At 44.1% G+C, this 21,987-nt stretch overlaps 3 protein-coding genes across 5 annotated transcripts; all 3 read right to left on the minus strand.

The window, feature by feature from the left end:
* Positions 1 to 1,484: 1,484 nt before the first annotated feature.
* LOC112564795 (fibroin heavy chain-like) lies at positions 1,485 to 4,019 on the minus strand. The gene is made up of 4 exons (XM_025239869.1): positions 3,697 to 4,019; positions 3,337 to 3,388; positions 2,624 to 2,922; positions 1,485 to 2,315 (listed from the first exon to the last, which is right to left on the minus strand). The coding sequence occupies exons 2-4, from the start codon at positions 3,386 to 3,388 to the stop codon at positions 1,485 to 1,487; spliced, it is 1,182 nt and encodes a 393-aa protein (XP_025095654.1). The 5' UTR covers positions 3,697 to 4,019.
* Positions 4,020 to 5,301: 1,282 nt separating this feature from the next.
* LOC112564440 lies at positions 5,302 to 8,252 on the minus strand. Of its 2 annotated transcripts, XM_025239267.1 has the most exons (4): positions 8,155 to 8,252; positions 7,588 to 7,696; positions 6,813 to 6,936; positions 5,302 to 5,799 (listed from the first exon to the last, which is right to left on the minus strand). In XM_025239267.1, exons 2-4 carry the CDS (start codon positions 7,600 to 7,602, stop codon positions 5,585 to 5,587), a joined length of 354 nt encoding a protein of 117 aa, XP_025095052.1. In that variant the 5' UTR covers positions 7,603 to 7,696; positions 8,155 to 8,252; the 3' UTR covers positions 5,302 to 5,584. The 2 variants fall into 2 exon arrangements, with proteins under 2 accessions (XP_025095052.1, XP_025095053.1); XM_025239268.1 differs by lacking the exon at positions 6,813 to 6,936.
* A 1,262-nt stretch (positions 8,253 to 9,514) lies between these two features.
* LOC112564976 lies at positions 9,515 to 17,728 on the minus strand. 2 transcript variants are annotated; one of them, XM_025240169.1, is made up of 12 exons: positions 17,453 to 17,728; positions 15,310 to 15,472; positions 14,608 to 14,881; positions 14,123 to 14,316; positions 13,964 to 13,998; positions 13,042 to 13,772; positions 12,451 to 12,572; positions 11,750 to 12,023; positions 11,383 to 11,564; positions 10,908 to 10,954; positions 10,520 to 10,639; positions 9,515 to 10,043 (listed from the first exon to the last, which is right to left on the minus strand). In XM_025240169.1, exons 1-12 carry the CDS (start codon positions 17,481 to 17,483, stop codon positions 9,757 to 9,759), a joined length of 2,460 nt encoding a protein of 819 aa, XP_025095954.1. In that variant the 5' UTR covers positions 17,484 to 17,728; the 3' UTR covers positions 9,515 to 9,756. The 2 variants fall into 2 exon arrangements, with proteins under 2 accessions (XP_025095954.1, XP_025095955.1); XM_025240170.1 differs by lacking the exon at positions 17,453 to 17,728 and adding an exon at positions 15,869 to 16,881.
* Positions 17,729 to 21,987: the final 4,259 nt, after the last annotated feature.

Genomic DNA, 21,987 nt, shown 5'->3' on the forward strand with positions numbered 1-21,987 from the left:
TTAATGAATTTGTTGAATTAAATGAATAAGGTCCAGCTGAATACAAAATTCTTTTCCAAGGAATTTATTTAGTTCAGTTAAAGTACATGGTGCCTCGCTGTGCAGTTCTGAGTGAACAACTCTTTCTGTTCTTGACATACAAGCCATATCACAGTTGTAACCAGTGTTCTGGAAAGAGGTCAAGACATCAGTGATGGCAGAGGTTAAGAGCTTAGGTCAGTCCAAGGGTCTCTCTCTACCCACTTCCTCATCCATCAAAAGAAGTTTTTAAAAAAGGTCATGTATTTTTTGTGAGAGACTTATGCTGTTTTCAATAAATGGACACCAGCTTTGAGCTTAATTTTAAGTTTAATTTAGTCTTGAAGCTTAATGGATGTTGATGAGTCAACAGTAAGAATTCTAGAGAACAGGATAGGTTTCTAAAAAAGTATGTAAATTAAAAAGAGGAACATTTTCTAAAACATTCTAAAAAAATAATGTACTCAAAATAGACAGGAGGTTAAGGAGTGACGGTTGCAGAGTAGCTAGCATTTTCTTTGCACACTGTCAAGCTCTTTGCTTATTTATTATTCGTTTATTGTGTTGGATTTGTCCTTGCCATTTAGTTCGCAAATGATTACATCAATTAAAAAAAGAGTCAAAATTTACTGGTCTGCTTACACCCACTAGAACCTGGTGCAGGAACATGCTAACAAAACAAGTTTGTGTAATGAGTTTGGTTTGCTTTTCCTGCCAGTAGGGGTTAGGGGAAATAGTGTGCCTTGAAGACACACAGAGTGTCGATGTCCTGTGCAGGGTGCTAGTTGGTTGTGTACAACACACTTACACGGATGTGCTTGTCTTGTTCAGAAAGAAGGCGCTTCCATCACTTTCACCGATGTACCTTTTGATTGGACAGCAGGCTTTTGTACGGATGTATGTAACAACAATGTTTCAAAGTAAACAGTTTGAATTCTTTGTTCTTATAGTCATCAATATTTGTTGAATAGTTTAGTCAGTTTTTCTGGGTTTTTTTTTTTTATTATGTTCTACCACTCCTTCCGCTGAATGTATGCCTGTATCAATACACACATTGTGTTCTTCTGTTGCTGTGTACCGAGGTAACTCCAGTTCTTCCTGGAGGTAGCCAGATGGTTGATGTGGAGCATGAGATGTGAGCAGTTTACCTTACTACCCCTTAGACTTATGTATGTGTGTTGTATCCATGTGTGTACACCTGCGCGCCTGCTTCCGCGTCCATGTCTATTCAACAATTCACTAATAGAACTATAACCAAGGTGGGTGAATATGTTGAAAAACCACACTTTGATGGAAATATATTGAGGAACGGAGAACAAGCCGTCAAATCGCATAACGAAAAGCCAGAAATTGGAGCTTATTTCAATATTTATTAGCTGAATGCAAAGCCAGGTAAGCGAGGATTGCTACAGACAGCGAAAAAAGATAACGGGCATACTGTGCCCGTGCAAAACAGGTCGCTTGTGTTAGTACGAGCCGGGCACCTTGCCGGAGCCACTCGTAGCAGTCGCACTGGCTCGAGCCCTGGCGCTTGCCGATGCGCCCAGTGGCAGCCCGAGGTTTCCTCCAGCGCCTGCTCCCCCAAGACCGTCAAGACCGTCGACCCTCGAGGATCCAGCATCATCCAGACCCAGCAGCCCACCGAGGTCAGCAGAAGGTCCGTCCAGGCCGGGCAAGCCTCCTCCCAGAGCGCCTTGGGTCCCAATGTTGCCACGCGCCAGGGCGCTAGCGAAGGCTTGGGCATCCGCCGAGGCTGATCCGAGTCCAGCACGCGCTCTGGAGCTCGCAGAGGCCATGGCCTGGGCCGCCGCTCTCGCGCCGTCGGCAGCCGCGTCCCGCACGACAACCGCCGCCCGGGCCATGGCGAAAGCGAAGGCGGAGGCCTGGGCACTCACCCGTGAAGCGGAGGCGCGAGCGATGGCACGCGCGCGGGCGAAGGCGGAGGCGGCAGCTCGGAAGGTGGCCTCGGTCCTGCGCAAGGTGCTGACGCCGGCGCGTGCGCGGGCAACGGCCGAGGCGTAGGCTTCCCGGGCGCCAGTGACGGCGGCCTGCGCCTCGGCGCGCGCCAGGGCGATGGCGGAGGTGGCAGACGACACTGCCCTAGACGAGGCCTGGGACTGGGCTACGCCAGACGACTGCAGCGCCGCCAGCAGGGATGAAGCCGTGGCCTGGGCCTGAGCTTGGGCAGCTGCGTAGGCGGAACCGGCGGCTCGGATTCTCTGGGTGGCGCTCGCAAAAGCTGAGGCAGATGCCGAGGCAAATGCTGAAGATGAAGATCCGCTTCCCGCGTTCCCTCCCTGACGAAAAAAGCGGGAAAAGGTCATTTTTTTACTTGTATCGTTTGGTGAACTACATTATTGCTTATCCATACGTGGAGCTTTCTACTTGAAAGCCATGTGGCGGGACTGACATGTTTCCAAAATAAATAAATAAAAATAATGGTGGGAGGGGAACAAAGCTACTGCGAAAATAATTTTAAAGAATTATTTACGTTCTGTTCCCTTTATAATTTTTAGGATTAAGAAGTGAAAGAGAAAATAGTAAAAGGAAAAAAGCCGACGCGCGTACGCATACACACACATACTCGTATGCGCAGATGACGTACCAACAGACTGGCGAGGGCTGAGGCCTGGGCGCTGGCGAAAGCGTCAGCACTGGCGGTTGGTGGCGCCACTGGGCCCCCTCCCACTCCTCCCAGCAAGGCGGAGTTAGCGGCGGCGTCAGATGAAGCAGAGCTGCTCGCGAAACCACGTGGCACGCCGCCTCTGATGATGCTGTCGAGCCATCCAATTCCCACGACACCGTCATCGCGATCATCATCATCGTCGTCGTCGTCGTCGTTGATGTCATCCCCCCACTCGTATTCATCGCCGAGTTGTGGCGGGAAAACAGACGCATGAGAAACTTGTTTCAGAAAGAAAAATATCACAATTAGGCGCTTGAGATATGTAGACCAAAAAAAAAAAGAAAAAAAAAAGAAAGGTAGAGACTAAGGTTGTCTGTGAGATGGAAATAATATTGGGAAGAAGAAGCAAAACTTAAACATAAAAGTAGATTTGTGTATGAGCACCACTTACATCTTGTAACTTTTACAGGAAGCTGGGGATGATTGAGAAAGACAACTGTAGAGGAGAGTTTTAGAAAAGTTTGAAGGAAAGTGTCCTGCACCCTGCACACACACTGGATCTTTTTCACACATCACCTAAAATATCCATGATTCATGCACCAGAAACCTGTGTAAACTAAGGAATATGAATGTGAAGATGGTAGGCGATAAAAATTTGAGACTCATACAAGACAGCATACAAGGCTACTCACGTTTCATGGCGCACAGCGCGTGAAGAAGGACGAGTAAAATAAGGACCTTCATCTGAAACATAACGAGAAGGGTATCAGGGGGTACATTCATCCCCAGGGTACCATGACTACCTCTGAAATACAATAAGAAGCCTATCAAGGGTACATTCATAGAGTATTATAAATACGAGAAGTATAGCAGGGTACAATAAATAGGAGAAGTATAGCAGGGTACCATCTACAGCACCGCAAATACATCCGAAAGATGAGAAGGTTATAACCATGGATACATTTCAAGCACTCCGTAAGTACATTGAACACTAATTCTAAACAATTATCAATTCACAGGTAAGACATTCAGGAGCCAAAGTAAAATCTTACCTTCGTATGCTCAGGTGCGAACTGTCCTCAGGTTCAGGAGATCTTCAAGACCCAGGTGAAGAGGATGACGAACTGAAGCCTCTTATATAGCAAAATCGCATCCTGCCGTACCTGGCACTCCAGGAAACTACAAGTTCGTTACCAGCCACAGGTGATAGGGATGCAGAGGGGAGGTAGTGGGGACACGGTGCTGTGCACAAAATACAAGCTCAACATCGCCATAAAGTGTCGTTAACAACGGCTTTTACGGAAGCATCAGTCAGTAACCGCCGTTGTTCAGGCAAAGGCTTGGCCACAGCCGTCAATCAGAGATGAAAGAGAAAAATGAACGAGGAACAGTTGAGTGCAGATCAAGATTAAAAAAAAAAAAAATTGATGTGAACTTCTTTCATCTAGCATGGTTTAAAAAAAAAAAGTTGATGTGAACTTCTTTCATCTTTCATGGTTTACACAAAGAAAAGGATTTTTATTATTTTATTTTTTATTTATTTATTTTTTTTTTTTTGCATAGCTATTATTAAGACTTATGAACATGTTGTTAATGACCGAGTTGATGAATGGCGCTGTGTCCAGAGGAAGGGGTGGGGAGGTTAAGTACACGACAAGAATGGCCAAATGACATATAGTTGCTGCCTCGGATTATTTGCTTCCCGAAAACCCTTCAGCAAAAGTTCGGTGGTAACGGTCACGCCTCAGGTGAACTCAGCGCAGTGAACAGCAACTGTACAGGTGTCACACTCAGTGAAGACCAAGAGCAGGTGAGAAAGAGCACACCCATTGATGCACACTGTACTGGTGCGGAGATCGCCCTCACTGGAACTGAAAGATGTCCTCTCCATCTGACGAACAGGTTCTGTCGAGAAAACTATGGCAGTCAGAGTACAAGCAAGGTACTGTTCGTAGGATAAATAGTCTGAAGCCTGATTAAGATGATGGTAACTGTAAGTCGATGTGAAAACTGATTCTGTAGAGGTATACAGGACAGGGGTGAAGCAAAAATGGAGAAAGGTTTGCGGGAGGAAGACAGGGAGGATATTTTTCAAGTCTGTTCATGACCTACCATGTCGTTAAACTCTGTAGGAAAGTCGTGTTCAGTTCTGGCAGAGGTTATCAAGTTTTTTTAATTCTAAGACATGGTCAACTTGATTGGGACAGTTCAGAAACAAAGGTGTCGAGAAGCAGAATTTATTAGCAGTAACACAGACAATGACATAATTAATGGACTTCTAACGACTTGCTGGATCTCTTGCAGCTTCATTTAAATGTCATTTAAACGTGCACTAACTGAGAAAAGTTTTCTTGTGTGTTCATTTGTTTAACTCGCCAGAGAAATTTTAATGGTCGTGAAATGAAATCAGCCGACTATTCCAGGTGCTGTTGTTCAATGTCTGGGAAGCTGTGGTTCAGTGTCTGGGAAGTTGTGGTTTAGTATCTGGGAAGCTGTGGTTCAATGTCTGGGAAGATGTAGTTCAGTGGTTCAGCAATGTCTGTCGGTGACTAATGTTTATAGGACAAGAATAACACAAGTCACAAACTAACCACATGTACCTGACAGCAAGCAATACAGACAGAAAACCATCTCATCTCACATACAAATACAAGTCATGGAGTAGAAAGATTTTAATATTGTAATCACACAGCCAATAGTCACAGCAACGGGCATTGATTCCGAGCCGAAGGAGACAAACATGAAGAGTAACAACTGTACTGCCGCACCAGATACATGAGAACTATCTATCGGAGTTAAGAGGGAGGCAAACTCAATGTGATGAACACGGAGGTCCTCTAGAAGAGAAGCAGGTGTGAAGGAAGAGGAGCAGGTGTGAAGGAAGAGAAGCAGGTGTGAAGGAAGAGAAGCAGGTGTGAAGGAAGAGGAGTGACGATGAAGTTAGGTCAGATTTTGGTGAGTGTCGGATGAAGGGCGCGGGGCAACTCCTGGCATGTCGATGTTGAGACGGAACCTGTGGCCCGAGATGGTGACATAGGACGGCAGTTCTAGAGAGAACTTCATCATGAAGTCGATCTGCTCCGACAGTTGCTGGCACATGGAGGCGTTAATGGCACCGTGGTCTTGATCGTGGCCGTGGCCATGACCCGGTGAATCTTCAATCAGACATAAAAAAATTAAAAGATTGTAAAACACTTGTAAAAAAATTATATAATATCAAAGGATTAAAAGTAATGTACTTCAATTGTTGTACTAATAGTTTCTCTTGACCAAGAGTGTATCGATGAAGAACACATTTTGGGAGCAAGAAGCTGGTAATGGAAGGAGTGTACTCCTGTCGATCCTCATTGACTTGTGGGAGTTCCAGAGTTCGTGTGAATGATCAGCTCAAGGCATTTACATATATTATATCCTATTCTGTGTTCTATCAAGGTGTTTTCCTATCTTGTATCCTATGCTGTATTCTTGCGAGGCATTTTTATATTTTGTATCCTATTCTGTATTGTCACTAGACCTTTTTATCAGTTTCGAATGATGTCTTGTGAAGTTGTATTCTAAGACTAACTTATCCCTTTGTATGTTTTAGCGTCTGCATGATCATTCATTGGAAATGCACACGATTCTCTTCACATGAAGCATTTAAACAGTTGTTATCTTTCTGAAAATACATGAGACAGTTGTAGCTTGTTATTATCGATGATCGTGAAGCCCACTATTATTGCTGCTGCCATCAGGTTGGTCGTTAAAGTCACCATCATCGTCTTCACTCGTCATTATCGTCCTCCCCGCAGCCATCACACCCCTCCCTACCACAACCACCACCACCCCCTTTCCCCTGAAAAATGTTGGATAACGTCATCTCATTTTTTTCTGAAGTCTGGAGAAGATTTCTAAGTTCTATTTCTTTTTAAAAAAAAATACATTCTAAACATGAGACAACTTTCTTCATAAGACTAGACTTTATTTTTTTAAAAAAGATAAATAAATAAAAGGTGCGCTGATAAGCATTTATTTGGATGTAAAACAAACTGTTTAAGAATAATGTTTACACAATTTAAACTGAGTACACTACAGAAAGATATCTGAGCACATTAAAGTCTTTCTTCTCTCCCTTTTCCCCCCGAGTCAGTCGCTCGTTTAAATAATCAAGGGAGATAATTTAAATTACTAGTTAGAGAAGACATTGGGGTCGCCCTTGAAGTCAGGTGCGAGGTTGACTCGGAGCATGATGGGGTACACCTGCATGGTAAGCGTGCTCGGTGCATGCTGGGAAGGTTCATCGTTTCGTCGCCCTACGGCAAATCCGAAGTAAAAGAAGGTGAGTAGAAATTATTAGTGTGTGTGTGTGTGTTTTGTGACCAATCATTGATAAAATATATTTGCTTTGTCCATTAACTGATTATTTCGGACACAATATTAACAGACCGCTAGAAAAATTAAACATTTAGGGGAAGGGTTAATACCTAAAACGGCTTTTTGTTGGGTTAAGTGCTAAAATGTTTCAAACACTTATCTGGAAAAGATTGTAATTTGTTTGCCGCCACTTAGTGTGTTCCCAATTTATTTCTTGGCCTAATATTTGCTAGTCCAGATGGTTGTATTTTAGGAAGATTAACCCTAGATTGCAACGGGACACTTGAAACTTAGGTTTATGGGATGATCAGAGCCATGACAGTACATAACTAAAGCATTTTGACTAAGAGGAGACACCATATTCCTAATGAACCTTCCTCCGAGCCTAGAAACATTTTTTCTCAGCACATGTGCGAATCATGAAAAAGAAGAAAGTTGTGAGTATGAATGTTTAAAGTCTTACTGAAGAGAAAAGCTTGTGAAATACTTGAACTGTGAAACTGGTAACCGCACTAAAGAGAGAAACTTGGTGTCGTTTGTTGTGCCAAGTGCCAACTGATGTGTGAGAGGACAGGGTGAGGTAGACATACCTGTGACGGCGCCATCTGTCTTTTGAAGAGATGCCGACTGGCAGAAGACAAAGGTCATCAGGACAAGAAGGAAATGCACGAAGAGGCGAGTCATCATGATTTGTTTTACCTACAGATAAATACAAGTGAGGTTTGGTATTACACACAAAAATCGTTTTCTAAAGACTATAGTAGTCTGGCTCTAAAAAACTTTGCAAAAAAGATTTCGTTACACTATTCCTTTTTGTCTTCTTATAGTTGGTTTAGTTTGTCTGCTGGCATAAAAACACAAGCCACAAGAAAGAAAGGAAAAAAAAAGTTTACGAAATTCGAGATTTCAATGATAGCGAACAAAAAACCCATCGCATTCAAAAAAAAAAAAAAATAGCTAGACACGACCTATAAACAATTCATAAATACAGTCTGAAAAAATCGGTAACTATGGTGATGTAAAACCATTAATGCTAATTTTAAACAGTATATAGGTACATTGTCTTTACAAGTCTGTGATATAAAATAATTCATTTTGAATCGTACAGTAATCGAAGAAAACATAGGCTGTAAAATAAAAGAGCATCCTCTTATCACCTGTTGTGAGCCAAGAATGAGATGTCCCAGCTCGTGGTTATCAGGTGTCCTCGCTGACCCGACTCTGGGAGGGTTTGGTGCTCACTCTGCCTCCGGACCATGGTCGTGAGCGCCTTTATGTGCACAAACAGCCAGTGAACATCAAACTGGTTCACTGCAGTTCACGTGTTGTTTGTCCCGAAACTAATATAATTAACCATCAATAAATCACAAATCCCTTAAATCTCTCATTGACAAAATAAAATAAAATAGGAAAGTTTACGAAATTATCAGAAAAGCAGGCATTGATGAAGCAGCAGCTAACGCAGGACTTTAGTTTGTTAGAGAGCTGTGAGGACGGGTAATCCAGCAGAGGTAGTTCTACTCTGTATGGCCATCACCACCATCACCACCCTGTGCCAACAGTCTGTGAGAAGGGAATATTTATTTCTTGCCTCAGGACCCTATGACCAAAGCCACTCTTGTTGATTCCTGTTCAAGGTAGATGGCGCGGAATGATGTTCAAGCGCTTTGTTTTCTGTATTCATCTTAGTCAAATAATTGATTTCCAGATGCTGTGTTATTACAACCTGTAAAGAGATAATGTCAACAACGAAAAAAATCCAGTGTATGTATCGTGCGTGCTCAAGCCAAGTAATGCATCCTTCATTTCTTTTTTTGTTTTGTTTTGTTTGTGTTTATACAGTCACAGTAGCAGACAAAGGAGGTTTCGGTCCTAACATCTTAACATGGCTGACGATTTTTCAATTAAGTTGCTGGCGGAACATTTATAGTAGCATCCCAATAGTTTGTTTAAATGGCATCATGAGAATGGATGTTTAGCACAATTTATGTATGCCGAGTAGGGTGTAAACCGAGTGCACAGCCCCCAAAGCACGTTTCTACATCAAGTTGAATGTTGTGATGGTGGTGGTGGTGGTGGTCAGTCCCTGGTGTGTACTGACAGTTGTCCTCGCTGTATAGTGTACATAGAACTATACAACAGTGCATCTACACAGGCGCTTCACACAACAGTGCATTCAGTAAACTTGATGCTTCAGTGCACCGACACCGTGCCGCACGTGCAACACCCAAAACATCCATCAGTGTGATGCCGGCAGCTGTGTTGACACGAGTCAGCAGTGCACGCTATCATCTGATGACACATCGCTGCCAGCCTCTGCAAGTCCTCCCTCGGATGATGTCACATGGTGATGGAAGGCGACCAAGCTTTTCCTGCTTCCCAAATAAACAGCGTCCTTTGTTTCCATTATTTGTGTACTCAAGGTGATGCATTGATGCTGTTCGGGACGATTCAGCCTGAAGTCGATAACATCGTGACGAATGGCAGAGAAACCACAAAAATATCTTGTTTGCGGTCATTGGTTTATTGAAATAATGTCATACAAAGATACTTGATTATAGAACAATATACAGCAATCAGAATGTGAAGTTACCTTACTTGACAAATTCCGAGAAATATTTACATGAGCACTTCATAATCATTGCAGGTAGTTTGTTATCAGGATTTATGAAGAGTGTTTATTCATGACAGACTAAGATACAGGACTAATTCTGTACAGTGGCAACATGGAATGTATCAGGTAGCCTCACTTCAGTCCATTATCTGTTTCCTTGACCCGTCTGTGAGGAAAGATCGAGGACTTTAGGGGACTCTGTAGGAGAAAGGGAGCTTAGGGAACTCATGGAATAGGGGTAGTACAGGAATGGCAGAGGGTTGATGGCGGGCAAGGCAAGTCCATACGCCGCGTGCAAGGGTGAGCGAAACTGATGTAACAGCGACTGTAGAGGATATGACGTCATGGGCTGTACAGGGGATGATGGCGGCAGGCGATTGGTTGGCAGGCCCAGGTGCGCAGGATGGAGCTGTGGCATGGCAGGCATGCACACTGATCGAGAGAAGGAAAAAAATGTTACTTTCCTCGCACATCACACCGTACCACTGAACCCACTGAGCACAGGTACGTCACTGTACACCAAAGAGATTAAACACAAAATACCACTGATGACACTGAGCGCACGTCACAGTACACCGTACCACTGACAGCATGCACGTCACACACTGAGCTACACATGCAGTACCACTGACGACACTGAGCACACGTCACATATTACACCGTACCACTGACAGCATGCACGTCACACTCAGCATACTGAGCAACACATGCAATACCACTGACGACACAGCACACGTCACACATCACACCGTACTACTGACAACAGGCACGTCACTCAGTACACATGCAGTACCACTGACGACACAGCACACGTCACACATCACACCGTACCACTGACAGCACTAAACGCGTGACATCACAAAGTACCACAGACGACAGTGATGACGCTGCGTCACGTGACATCTTACACAGGTTGTTCAAGCGATGAGTTGGCTCAGGTGTGCGGCTCATAAACGCAGGATTCCATGGCAACGTCCTGAGGTCAGGCGCCGCGAACTGCAGAGGGTAAGTCACCGGGTCTGGCAACCCTAGAGGGTCAGGGACATGAAAAGACTGTTGAACACAGAAGGTCCGTGCACGTGGAACCACTCCTCCCCCCCCACTATCCTCCGAGGTTTTTAAATAATTATGCCAGCTGTTTTTTTTAATTAATCGCAATAAATGTATTTATACCAACTATAGTTTTATACCAACAACAATGAGAGCGCTGCACCCTTATGTTTATATGTTTTTATGTTTATATAATAACTTTCATGTCATCAGCTGTATTTACATGTCCTAAGCAGGAAAACTTACTTTCTGGACATTCTTTCTTGACGGTAGTGCTGGTCAAGGTGCTGACCCTGCGCAGAAAATGTTGAGGTCAGGAATAGACATACTACTTATGTTCTCACAGCCAGGTCATAGGGAGGAACTGTCCAAACATGTGATGACAGTCATAATGACAGACACAACCTCCTGCTGTTGCTTATACAAATATACTGAATGACATTTGTTGTAACAGGCAAAGTTTTTTTGTAGTGACAATGCACAATACCAAGAGGGCAACACGACTAGACTCTCATATTACAACAAAAACAAACTCCAACTCTACATTCACCAAAGTAATCCAAGTGCCAAAACAACAACATCAACACCAAACAATCTCACATCATTAAATCCACCTGCGGTGCAAACACCAATGGAATGAACAGTTGGAACAATATCTCTCCTCTGGTGGAGGTGTAAGTAGTGTTCACCATACCATCAGAGGTACATAGTGTATTCCTACCTTTTCTTGGCTTTCCGGACCTCCGGCTGGGGACTTGGGGCTTGAGAAGCAGCGATGAAGGTGGTTTCCGACAAGGGGAAGAACAGAAGGTCCCCGGAGCTGCCGAAACCACCGACAGCGACCTCCTCCTCCTCCCGCACCAGGATCTGCGGCTGGTAGCGGCGGTTGCGGAGCAGCTTCAGCTGGGAAAGAAGAAGAGATGACAAGGAATGATAACACTTTACACTACTTTAACTGTAGCAGAGCTTTTTTTTTTAAAAAAAAGTTCATATACTGGTTCTAGTCAGTACTTTGCATATTCCTCCCCTCTATCTCTCTCTCTATATATTTTTCAGCATATCTCTAACCTGTCCAGATAAAGGCTCACCGAAGAAGAATCATCCAGAGTCGAGTCTAGGGTCACCCGGACCTCGCTGAAGGCGATCCTGTCTTTCATCCACGCCAAGCCAGGCATCGGAGAGAAGGGGTGCATATAGGGCTGCACGGTGGTAGGGGTTCGATGAAGGGCAAACACTGAGTTCAATGTCCCGCTTTGAATGTTGGAGAAAATATCGTCTGCTGTTGTCAGGTTGAGCCACACTGAGTACATCCGGGCAGGGTCCAGACCACGAAGGGAAATGGTTATGACAGGGAACATGTGCCTGAAAAAGACAGAACTTTATATCATTTTCTGGTGAAATTGTATTTAAAAACGTTTATTTCTTTTTTCGGGGGCTGGGATATTTCTAATTAGTCCGTGGAGGAAGAGACGAGAGAGAGAGAGAGGAAGACAAGGGAGGACAACAAACTAAAATAGAAAGAGAGAGTAAAAGAACAAGCAAGAGATGTACAATGTAACTGGCTTTGAAAATGCACGTACAGAGTACACACGTTCAATCCATCACTGCGATTCGTGTTCACTGTTCTCTCCAGGACATACACAAGGCGTCGCTCGCGCACACCACGTGTACACGTGACCTGCAGTCAACACACAAACATCACGCAGAACGTGTAATCAATCAACCATTCATGCGTGCATGTGCATACACCATCATCATTTTACGGAACAGTGGACTCAGACCAAGTTACCTGCCATCTTTCCCGATGCTGAGCTCCTGACCACGTGCCTGGAAGCTTTTCCACAGGCCGCAGTCGTGGAGGAGCAGCTGCACTCCATGGTCGAACTTCACCACGCAGTCATCTGGGAGGTCCTGCGAAATGACCAACAACAGATACTGAAATTGCTCGAATCCATCAAATTCTGCCTGACTAGAACTTTGCGGTTGTCATAAAATTCCTTTTGATTATAGTTTACAAATTTTATAAACCTCAGATTACAGGCCAAGAAGCCACTGGATTAAAAACATCACCACCCACTCATCCTTGAATGAACTTGTGACAAGATTTTAAATTCCCAGATGTAAACTTTTCCATTTAACACACCTACACCCGATATAAGAGGTCAGGTTGCTGATATCACAAGTCAGAACATAAATGCCTTTAGATGCCGTTGAGGTTACAATGGGACAACTTCCGGTGTTTGTTGGAGGGTTTGCCATGACCTGTCTTGATTCTGACCTCCTGTGCCCTGCTGAGTATGTAAATGTCTTGAATTTTTATTTTTATCTTTACAACTGGCCATACTTAAGACAAAACAGTTTGAAGGAAGAGAAAGATTACCAGATTACAAGATGACACTGGACTCTTGCACCACTCCATGTCCGAGGTTGTGGACGCAGGAAGTCCAGGCGACCGTTTGTTTGTTGACCTTTTGCGGGGGTTCGCTTTACGCATGGCTGGAGGTTTGAAGACATCTCTCTCAGTCTCTCCTGCAAGCGATAGTGGGGGCGACACTGTGGACGACTGGTCCAAATGAGTGAACATGTCGCCCGCAATTGTCTTTCCATTGTTATTCTCAAGGTGTTGTGTCGACTCCTCGTCGCCTGCCTTGGACACCGATGATGGCGACTTCGATGATGTCTTGTGAGGGTCAGTTTGCATTTTAAGTTCGCGATCTTCGACATCGCACGTATCATCATCGTCTTCATTCTTCACTTTTCTTCCCTGACTTCTGGACCATGAAGCCGGGGATTTTCTTTCTTCGGAATAACGGTCACTGTGCTGGAACCTGAACTGTGCGGTTGTTGTCATTGAAGGGGTCGAATCTCTGTCCTCGGAGTTTTCTGTCTGTTCTATCTGGGTTGAGTCGTAAGGTGGCGGACTGGACAGGCGGGTATCAGGGGTGCAGTCCTCAAGTTTGACAGCAGGAGTGTCAAGAACAGGGGACACAAGTGCCGTGGAGGAGAGTGTTTGAGGAGTAACCGTTGCCTTGGCTCGAGCTGTTTTGGTCGAGGATTTCGTGCCAGACGCAGAGCTGCTTTTATGTTTGGTGTCCTTCGATTTCGTGACATCTGAAACAAACGGTTTATAATCCTCATTTTGGGACGAGGTATGACATCTTTTTCTGTTATTACTTACGGAATTACATTAGAACTTACGTAGGTTTCTAAATTGTAAACTACCAATACAAAGCAGCCGAATTGATAAGAGCAGTGAAACTAGGGATTCAGATATTTTACACAGTAAGATTTCTCTAAACTACCTGATCGAGGTCCGTTTGTGTTGGCATCTTCATTCCTGAAACAAAAGGAAACAGATGCGAGGATGTTATTATTAATGGCAGGTAAAATGATGTCCTACACGGAAATTAAATATTTTCTCTGTATTTAAGATGACAATGAGAGAGTGAGTGTGTCCTTACCCGGTGACGTGTGCGTACTTGAAGCCGTTAGCGAAAGGGTTGTGAGTGATCTTCATCCGGGTGATGTTCTCGTTCTGATACTGTGTGACGGCCACGAACACCGTCTCCGGAAGCGGAAACACGTACTGAACGTCACTGAGGTCTTCGCGCACGATGATCTGCACCATGTACTTGCGCATGGACTGCAGGACGATCTGGCGAACATCGTGCGATGACACATCATCAGTCCTGCTTGTTGCTTCACATCTACATTTACTTGCTACTGTATCATAAACTTGACTAACCGCATTTTTAAATTGCATCTCTTTACCTGCACACAATATTTATCAGATATTTTTATGAAATTTTATTTCCTGGTCAAAACAAGAAATTCAGAGACAGAGAAGTTGGCGTTCTGTTTTGAAAACATGAACACACACAACTCTTGCCCTTGTCAAACATTTTCACAGTAGACATTTAATTCAGCTTCAAACGGCGCAACTTACGTTCCCTTGCGAATGTTTGTTGTTGGTGATCTTGAGTTTGGCGAAGGACACCATCTCCTGGCACCAGAAGGAGCCGCGGTTGGGTGAGGCGGGATGGAGGTAGGTGGTACCCGGGATGGGTGCGGGACCGGTGGGTGCGTCGGTCACGCTGACCCAGCGCCGCTGACAGAACTTGTACTGGCGGTTGTCGCACGGCACGACCTGCAGGTGCACCGAGTACAGCAGGGTGGGGCTCAGCCCCTCCAGAGTCACCATCACGAAGGGGAACATCCGTCTGGGCAAAAGGCAAAAGGTTAATTGTGAACCGCATAATCTGCTCTCGTATTAATTTAATTGAAAAAAAGAAATCGAGACTGACAACACCTTCCCCCTCACACACACCAAAAACAAAAATGCAAACCAACTACTTAACATTTGTAAAGGCACATCAGAGCAAACAAAGCAGGAACACTCTCACCCCTAAAAAAAAACGTGTGTCAAAGTTTTACACCTCGCATTGACAACTTGGTGAGACTTATGTTTATACTTCACACATAAATTTAGGAACTGGGAGGAGTGTATTATCCAGATTTTGGGTAAATATTATCCTGCATCGTGTTCAGTTAATTCATTCAAAACAAAATTGCATTGTGTAGACACAGTCAAAGTTTTTGACAACTCACTAAAAACCTCGAGTATTCGGAAGATGTGAAAATTTCTGACCTGCCAGCCTTGGTGATGATCATTTCTGTGCCCTCCTGATGAAAGGAATGCCATAGCGCAGCGTCCAGCAACCGCAGCTTCACTGAACCGTCAAACTTCTCGACGACGGTGATGTTCTCTTGTGACGTCACGGTTGGACGTTGTTCTTCTTCCATTATGTCCCCTGGGTGAAAGAATGATTTAATCGGTTATAGCATCTAAACACTCCTTTCGATTGTGTGAACGACTTTGTGACACAAAAAAATTGAAAATATATTTCTTAATAGATAAAGACAGCGCAATAGTACAGAAAAAAATTTAAGTTGTCGCAAAGAAACCGATGGTTCTTGTAGGAGAGTGAAATAAAAAGGTGGCAGAATAACATATTTACTAAGATATATCCGGAACACACAGATGGAACAGATTGCTCGCATTCACTTAATAATAAGACAAGTGCCTAAAGAGAACATTGTTTCTTGTGAAGTCGAAACCCAAAGTTGTTGGGTTTGGTTTTTTTTTTTCGGTGAGAGCTGGGAAGAGGAAGAGACAGCTTGAAAGACGGAGAACCATCGTCACCCACCTTGACTTGTTTCAACACAAAACTCGTCTGCTGCGGCGCACTTTGATGCCGTCTGTTGTTATCTGAGAAAGGCCTGAGGGTGGAGTTTATTCGTTAAAAAAAAAAAAGGTCAGAACTCGGGCTGACCGCTTGTTTCCGCCGCCAGCTCTTTACAACAGGAGTCGGTGCTTGAGAACCAAACCGGAGAGTTTTCGGAAGCAACAGGTGTGTACAGGTGTGTTATCACGCGCCGGGTCATGTCTGGCTACGGTGTCTACAAGAACTCGACTTGAAGCATGAGACCTTCTGCCGGAGCGTTGGCAGACGCTGGTGGTGTTATCGCTAACAGCTGGCTATCGGTGTTTGAATCCTGAAGACGAGACCCTGTAGTCTTTTTGTCACTTTGTGCTGATAAGCCTCCATTAACTGTTATGTACGAATGTATTTACATGGTGTGTAAATATGTTTTTACACGACATAAATAAATGTTTAACAAACAGCTGTGATAGAGTTCTCTTCGACAATGTCCATGTAAAGAAAGTCGCCCCAGTACCATCATTGAAAACAAAACAAGAGAAGGATTTTGAAGATAAACCCAAGATAGTAAATAAACGTAAACCACCCTCTCCCACGAAAGTCAATTTTAAAAAAAAAAAAAAAAAACAAAAAAAAAAACCAGCATGAAAGATGGAAGGTAAACAAAGTGCAGAAAAAAGTAAAATGAAGACTTGAAAAAATAGGTTGTCGAACAAATGAGATGAAGCTACAGAAATAAAGACAGTGAGAACCCGCCACGGTCTACACTCTACAGGATGCGATAACATTACATCAGCCTGTCCAGTGACCTCATCGGTGACGAGGGTTGTACCCTAGGGCGGGTGTGACAAAGACTGGGTGGTCACTGCAAGTAGCCCGTCACCCGGGTGACGACAGATCAGAGACCGCCACCCGCTTTGTAAGTAAGGATTTGTCTCCCCCATGTGATGCCATGCGGTGTGTACCATCCACAGGAGTGAGTGAGGAAGACTATGGATGACTTGAAACTCATTCTGTATGTTTACAGATGATGTGACCAGTTTATGTCGCACTGCATCTCCCAGAGAATCTCACTACCTTGAGGACTGCGATCAATGGAAAATAATTTATAAAATAAAATTTTAAAAAAATGTGAAGAGAAAACGAGAAGTCTTTCAGTGTTCCCCGAGAGGTAGACATTTCAGCTCAGCCGCCATCATACATAAGTTCAAAGGGATCTTACATCACCGAGCACACTTGCTCTCGTTACTAATTTCGCGATAGAGGAAGGAGAACAAAAGTGGGGAGAGGGAAAAGAATTAAAATATAAAGGGCGAAAGACGAAGAATAAGAAAGAAGACCAGCTTTTGAGGAAAAGTTGAGTATTTTCTCAGCTCTCGTCTTAAATGTAAACACTTTTGAATGCACGCTCCGATATAACCAAGCTGTTTACACTAAACAAACCTTGAGTTTCGTTCAGTGCAACATTTAAGGATAAAATCAACACAGATAAACATCATTTCATCAACTGTACACGATTTTAAAACCAAAATTTTCATTTAACTCAACAGTGAACAAAAATTTAAATACCTGGACACACGTCCTTCTCATCAGCGTCCATGCTCTAACACGTTGTACATTGAGAACCTCCAACACCACCAACCACCTCGCAACACCACGAACTCAGACAGGAAGGCCGGACACCCGCTTCGCTCCACTGGTCAACCAGGTGTTAATGACGTCCAGTCAGGGAAGGACGTCCGGCGGGTGTGGATGCCCCCGGGTGTTTCGTGACCCCATTACGTAGTCTTCAGGGTGACAACTCAACACCTGCTAACGGTCACACGTTGGCACTCTGTTCACAAGGTCCTGACCACCTTGTACTTCACGTGCGCGAACTTTTCAAAGGTTTTAACAAATGTTAATGTCTACAGTCAAAACACCAACATCACCCTTGTGTCTGATTTCCTCCTGATACTACCTGGTCTGAATATTAAGACACAAATATTTGCTAGCTAACAATTTCTTTATTGGATACACGACCAGATACTGTTTTTAACTTTATTTTTAGTGTTTTCTAGACAGACTTATCTTCTGGTGCACAAGAAACGAAGATATTTTATAATCGAAATTTCATTTAGTTTGGTATAAAAAGATGTTGAAATCTTTTTCTCGTGCTTCCCAGACAGGCTTAAAGTGTTGTTGTTGCTGGTGGTGGTGGAGTGTGAAAGCTTGGGTCTCTCTCTCTCACCCACACACATTTACACACAGTGAGCTGGGCCCCTGACTTCGCTTACAGTCTGTGTCTGTCATGGATTGCACGGTGAACAAATGGGTGGGAGGTACCCGTAATTACGCAACGCTGATCGCGCATCACTGGCGACAGTGTGACACGCAGGACATGTGGAGTTCCCCATGTGAAAAATCCCTGACGGTTGGCTAATCCTCACCTAAGGCTCGTACAGGTCGGCACGACGACGTCACCAAGACAAAGAGTCGGTCTCCTGGGTTCAGTTCTCGCCTCGGGCACGCTGCTCTTTCTCTGCGGGTGGCATTTGTTTACATGGCTGGCTGTAGTGCCGTGATAAAGTCAGTTGCTGACTCGGTGTAAAACACCAGTTCCCTCCTCTCCCCACCTACTAATGCCCCAAATAGATAGGACATTTTATATGACACAAGGCTTGGCAGTGACTATAGCACCACAGTCCCCAGAACAAAACCAACCTTGACCAAGTCATCAGTGTGTCACAAACAACTTGGCAAAGTTTTGGTCGAGTGTTCGACAGCACGGTCCGATAGTCTTCGATGGCCTTTGAACACAAACCGACATCACAAAGCAAGCCAATGCTTATAACTTTGTAAACATTCCCACAAAATAAGGACTAACGAACACTGTTAAACTGAATGTTGTTTAATTATTTTACATGGAAGCAGCTATGAGGCATTGCCGACGAGGACAAGCTGACAACTTCACTGGGTTCTGACTCCAGCCATGGTCACGATTAGGAGAGAAAAAACTCGAGACGCAGAAAAGGACGCGGGTGACAGGTGGCGAACTCACACCCTATCGGGGTGTTGGCCACGAGACCCAGCAAAGCCGACAAGTCGAGAAAGTGGGCCAGCACCGCCCTCTCTCCCCACACCTGTCCCTCCTCGCCCTCCCTCTCCTCTCCCTCCTCCCACACCATGGAGACAAGAGGTGACGGGAAGGAGAGAGAGAGAAGCGTCTTATCTTCTGCACGTCGTCACTACCTGAGCTCCGTGTCAGTGGGTGGTCTGATCACCTGTCTCTCCACACCTGGTCGCCATGCTTCTGAGGAAAGCTCACCGACAATCCATCCATTAAAGATAATGAAATACACAAGGATTTGTAAACACTTAAATAAAGTGAAGATTACATCATATTATATATGAAAATATATTTGAATAATTGTCATAAACAACAAATAATAGTTTAAAAATTTATTTACAAACCAAGAAGGATGGGTCGTTACATCTCATACCTTTAATTACAGAGAGTTTGTTCAACAAATTTTAAGACAGTTTATATTTTGCATTCCCCCCATCCCACATTCCCCATGTATGTTTTTCCACCAGAAGTTAAAGGTCGTGGTTGATAGTCTTGGAGCTGGCCTTGGAATCTGTTACAAAGTGGAGATTACACTCCACAACTGCGCGTTCACACAGCGGCGCGCTCTGTCACGTGGTGCACTGACGCGTCCGGCACGTCTGGGATCGGCTCACACCTGTTGCACGATCGCCGAGACTCCCAGGTAAAACTTGGGCCCAGGTATGGTGGTGGTGACAGCACCGTTAGTGTCGGGTACATGGGGGCTGGGTGTGTGAGTGGCGTTCAGACCACTCTCACATTCTCTGTGTGTGTTTGTGTTCTCGGTACTTATGTTCCAACGAGCGTCACGTGACAGACCATAGCAGCCTGGACACAGGTGTGGATCCAATGTCGTCTTCATCACACCAATGTAATCTCAATCAAGTAAACACCAGTTGAAAACAAAATGGACAGATAAAGGTGATCAAGTAAACAGCAGTATGAAACAAGATAAGCAGATGACAGCAAGCTCACACCAAGCGAAAGAGAAATAACACAAGCTAAACAAAGTTGCCGAAATATTATAGAAATGAGTATTTTAGACGCAGCAACATAAGAATTCACCCTCTTCCCCAATTTTACATGTTTGGATCTGCTGATTCCAGCCATGATCTTCACATCCATTATTAACTATTCCTTGTCAACTGCCATGATACCTCACTGGATCTGCTCGAGGTGTAAAGTTATTACTGAGGACGGGGACCTAGAAAAATTAATGTGTGTGTGAGAGAGATAATATAAACATATGTAGACGTGGATATCAGCATGTGTATGCATCTGTGAGTTAGGTAAAAATAAGAAGGGCAGAAACATCATATGACGAAGGCTTATTCACTTTACATGTGTTTATATTCTTTGATTTGTTTGGTTAATAAGCAGATGTCAAAGAGCTAGAAGAAGGAAAAAATGAGTGATACAAAAATTAGTTTTTAATATTTTAGCTGTTATAAACGAACCAGTGACTGTACTGTCTGTGATAACCAAAGATAGGACATCACACCAACTGCCGTGAAGTACAGACCATCCATGTTCTCCCTGTCCAGCCACTGGGCCCTGGTTAGCTTGGAACACATGCAGCTACACCTGTAGCCTGACGATGCACAGCTACACACGTAGCCTGAGATACACAGTTACTTGTGTCTGTGAACTACAACAGCTTGTTACCACCGCAGAAAACCCAGTGAACCCAGTCGTCACGTGGTCAGTTGAAGTAGACATACAGTCACCCAGGTCTGGAACTCTCAACGTGTGTGTGACTTGGAGTTGTGCTAGCCAGACATCACTTAAATAATTACAGGGGAACTTGTGTACCGGCATTTTGAGAAGTATTGTGTACGATAGTGTGGGGCAAGTATTGTGTGGAGTAGTGTGGGAAAATGTCATGTGGGTAAATGTGAGCAAGTATTATGTGGTGTAGTGTGGGGAAAGTATAATGTGGGTAAATTAAAGCAAGTATTATGTGGGGAAGTGTGGGAAAGTATCTTGTGGGATAGTGTGGTGAAGTATTATGTGGGGTAGTGTGGGAAAATATCTTGTGGGTAAATGTGAGCAAATGTTATGTGGGGTAGTATTATGTGAGGGAATTATTATGTTCTTCTAACGTGAGCTGCACTGGTGCCCGCTTTGACTACATCGTGGCCTCACTCTGGTACCGTTGTCTCCAGGATGTCTGTTATTAACACTTTATCAGCTCAGTCCGTCTCTCCAACTGTAGACCTTCTTGTGCCACCTCTCACACGGAATCCGTGATATAGCCTGCGTTGCTGGCACGGCATTAAAAACAAACAAATCTCACACGGATCCCCCTAGTCCGGCGCTGTCTTTCTTTCTCTAGCCCCAGTGACTTGCTTCATCCACAATCATCAGGTCGCACTCCATGCTTCAAGTCTGATCTTAAGGCTAACCTTCTCTGGAAAATAGTTAAATAACTGTAGGCTCTGTCTCTTCTCTGTCATGCCTTGCACTCCTGGTGTACCTGTGTTTTTGCGCGTGTCCTTCTGTGTGTGCTGTGTGCGTGTGTGTGTGTGTGTTAGTGAGAGAGAAATATACATTGTCCACATCAAAGTGTACAGAGCTTGCTGCCGGCAGGGAAAGCTGCCATAGAAATGCTTATATATTTTAATTATTACAATGTCACAGACGCTGACACACGCAGATAACAACCATCAAAGTGAGACACCAAACTAATTCTACTTGGTCGCAGTTTCTTTTTATTATTTCTGTTATTAAAACGGCGCAATACATGCACATTACACAGTTCCACAGTATATATATTAAAACTTTGTAACAAACATGAAAAGAAACAAAGTAGATGCAGGCAATGCAAATGTTATTATTTATTTCTTTATCACAGTTAACATGCCATCTTTCTCTTCTCTGTTTCTGTCTTCAAGCAGTTGATGGCTTTTCCTCACCTGTCACTGATTCTCTGTTCCAGCCTCGGCACATCTTAGTTAATGGTTAGTTTCCTATTGAGATGAGTCAAGATCAACAGAAATGAAAGTCGTAACTGTAA

This window comes from Pomacea canaliculata, linkage group LG5 (assembly GCF_003073045.1).
Source record: "Pomacea canaliculata isolate SZHN2017 linkage group LG5, ASM307304v1, whole genome shotgun sequence".
NCBI lineage: Eukaryota > Metazoa > Mollusca > Gastropoda > Architaenioglossa > Ampullariidae > Pomacea > Pomacea canaliculata.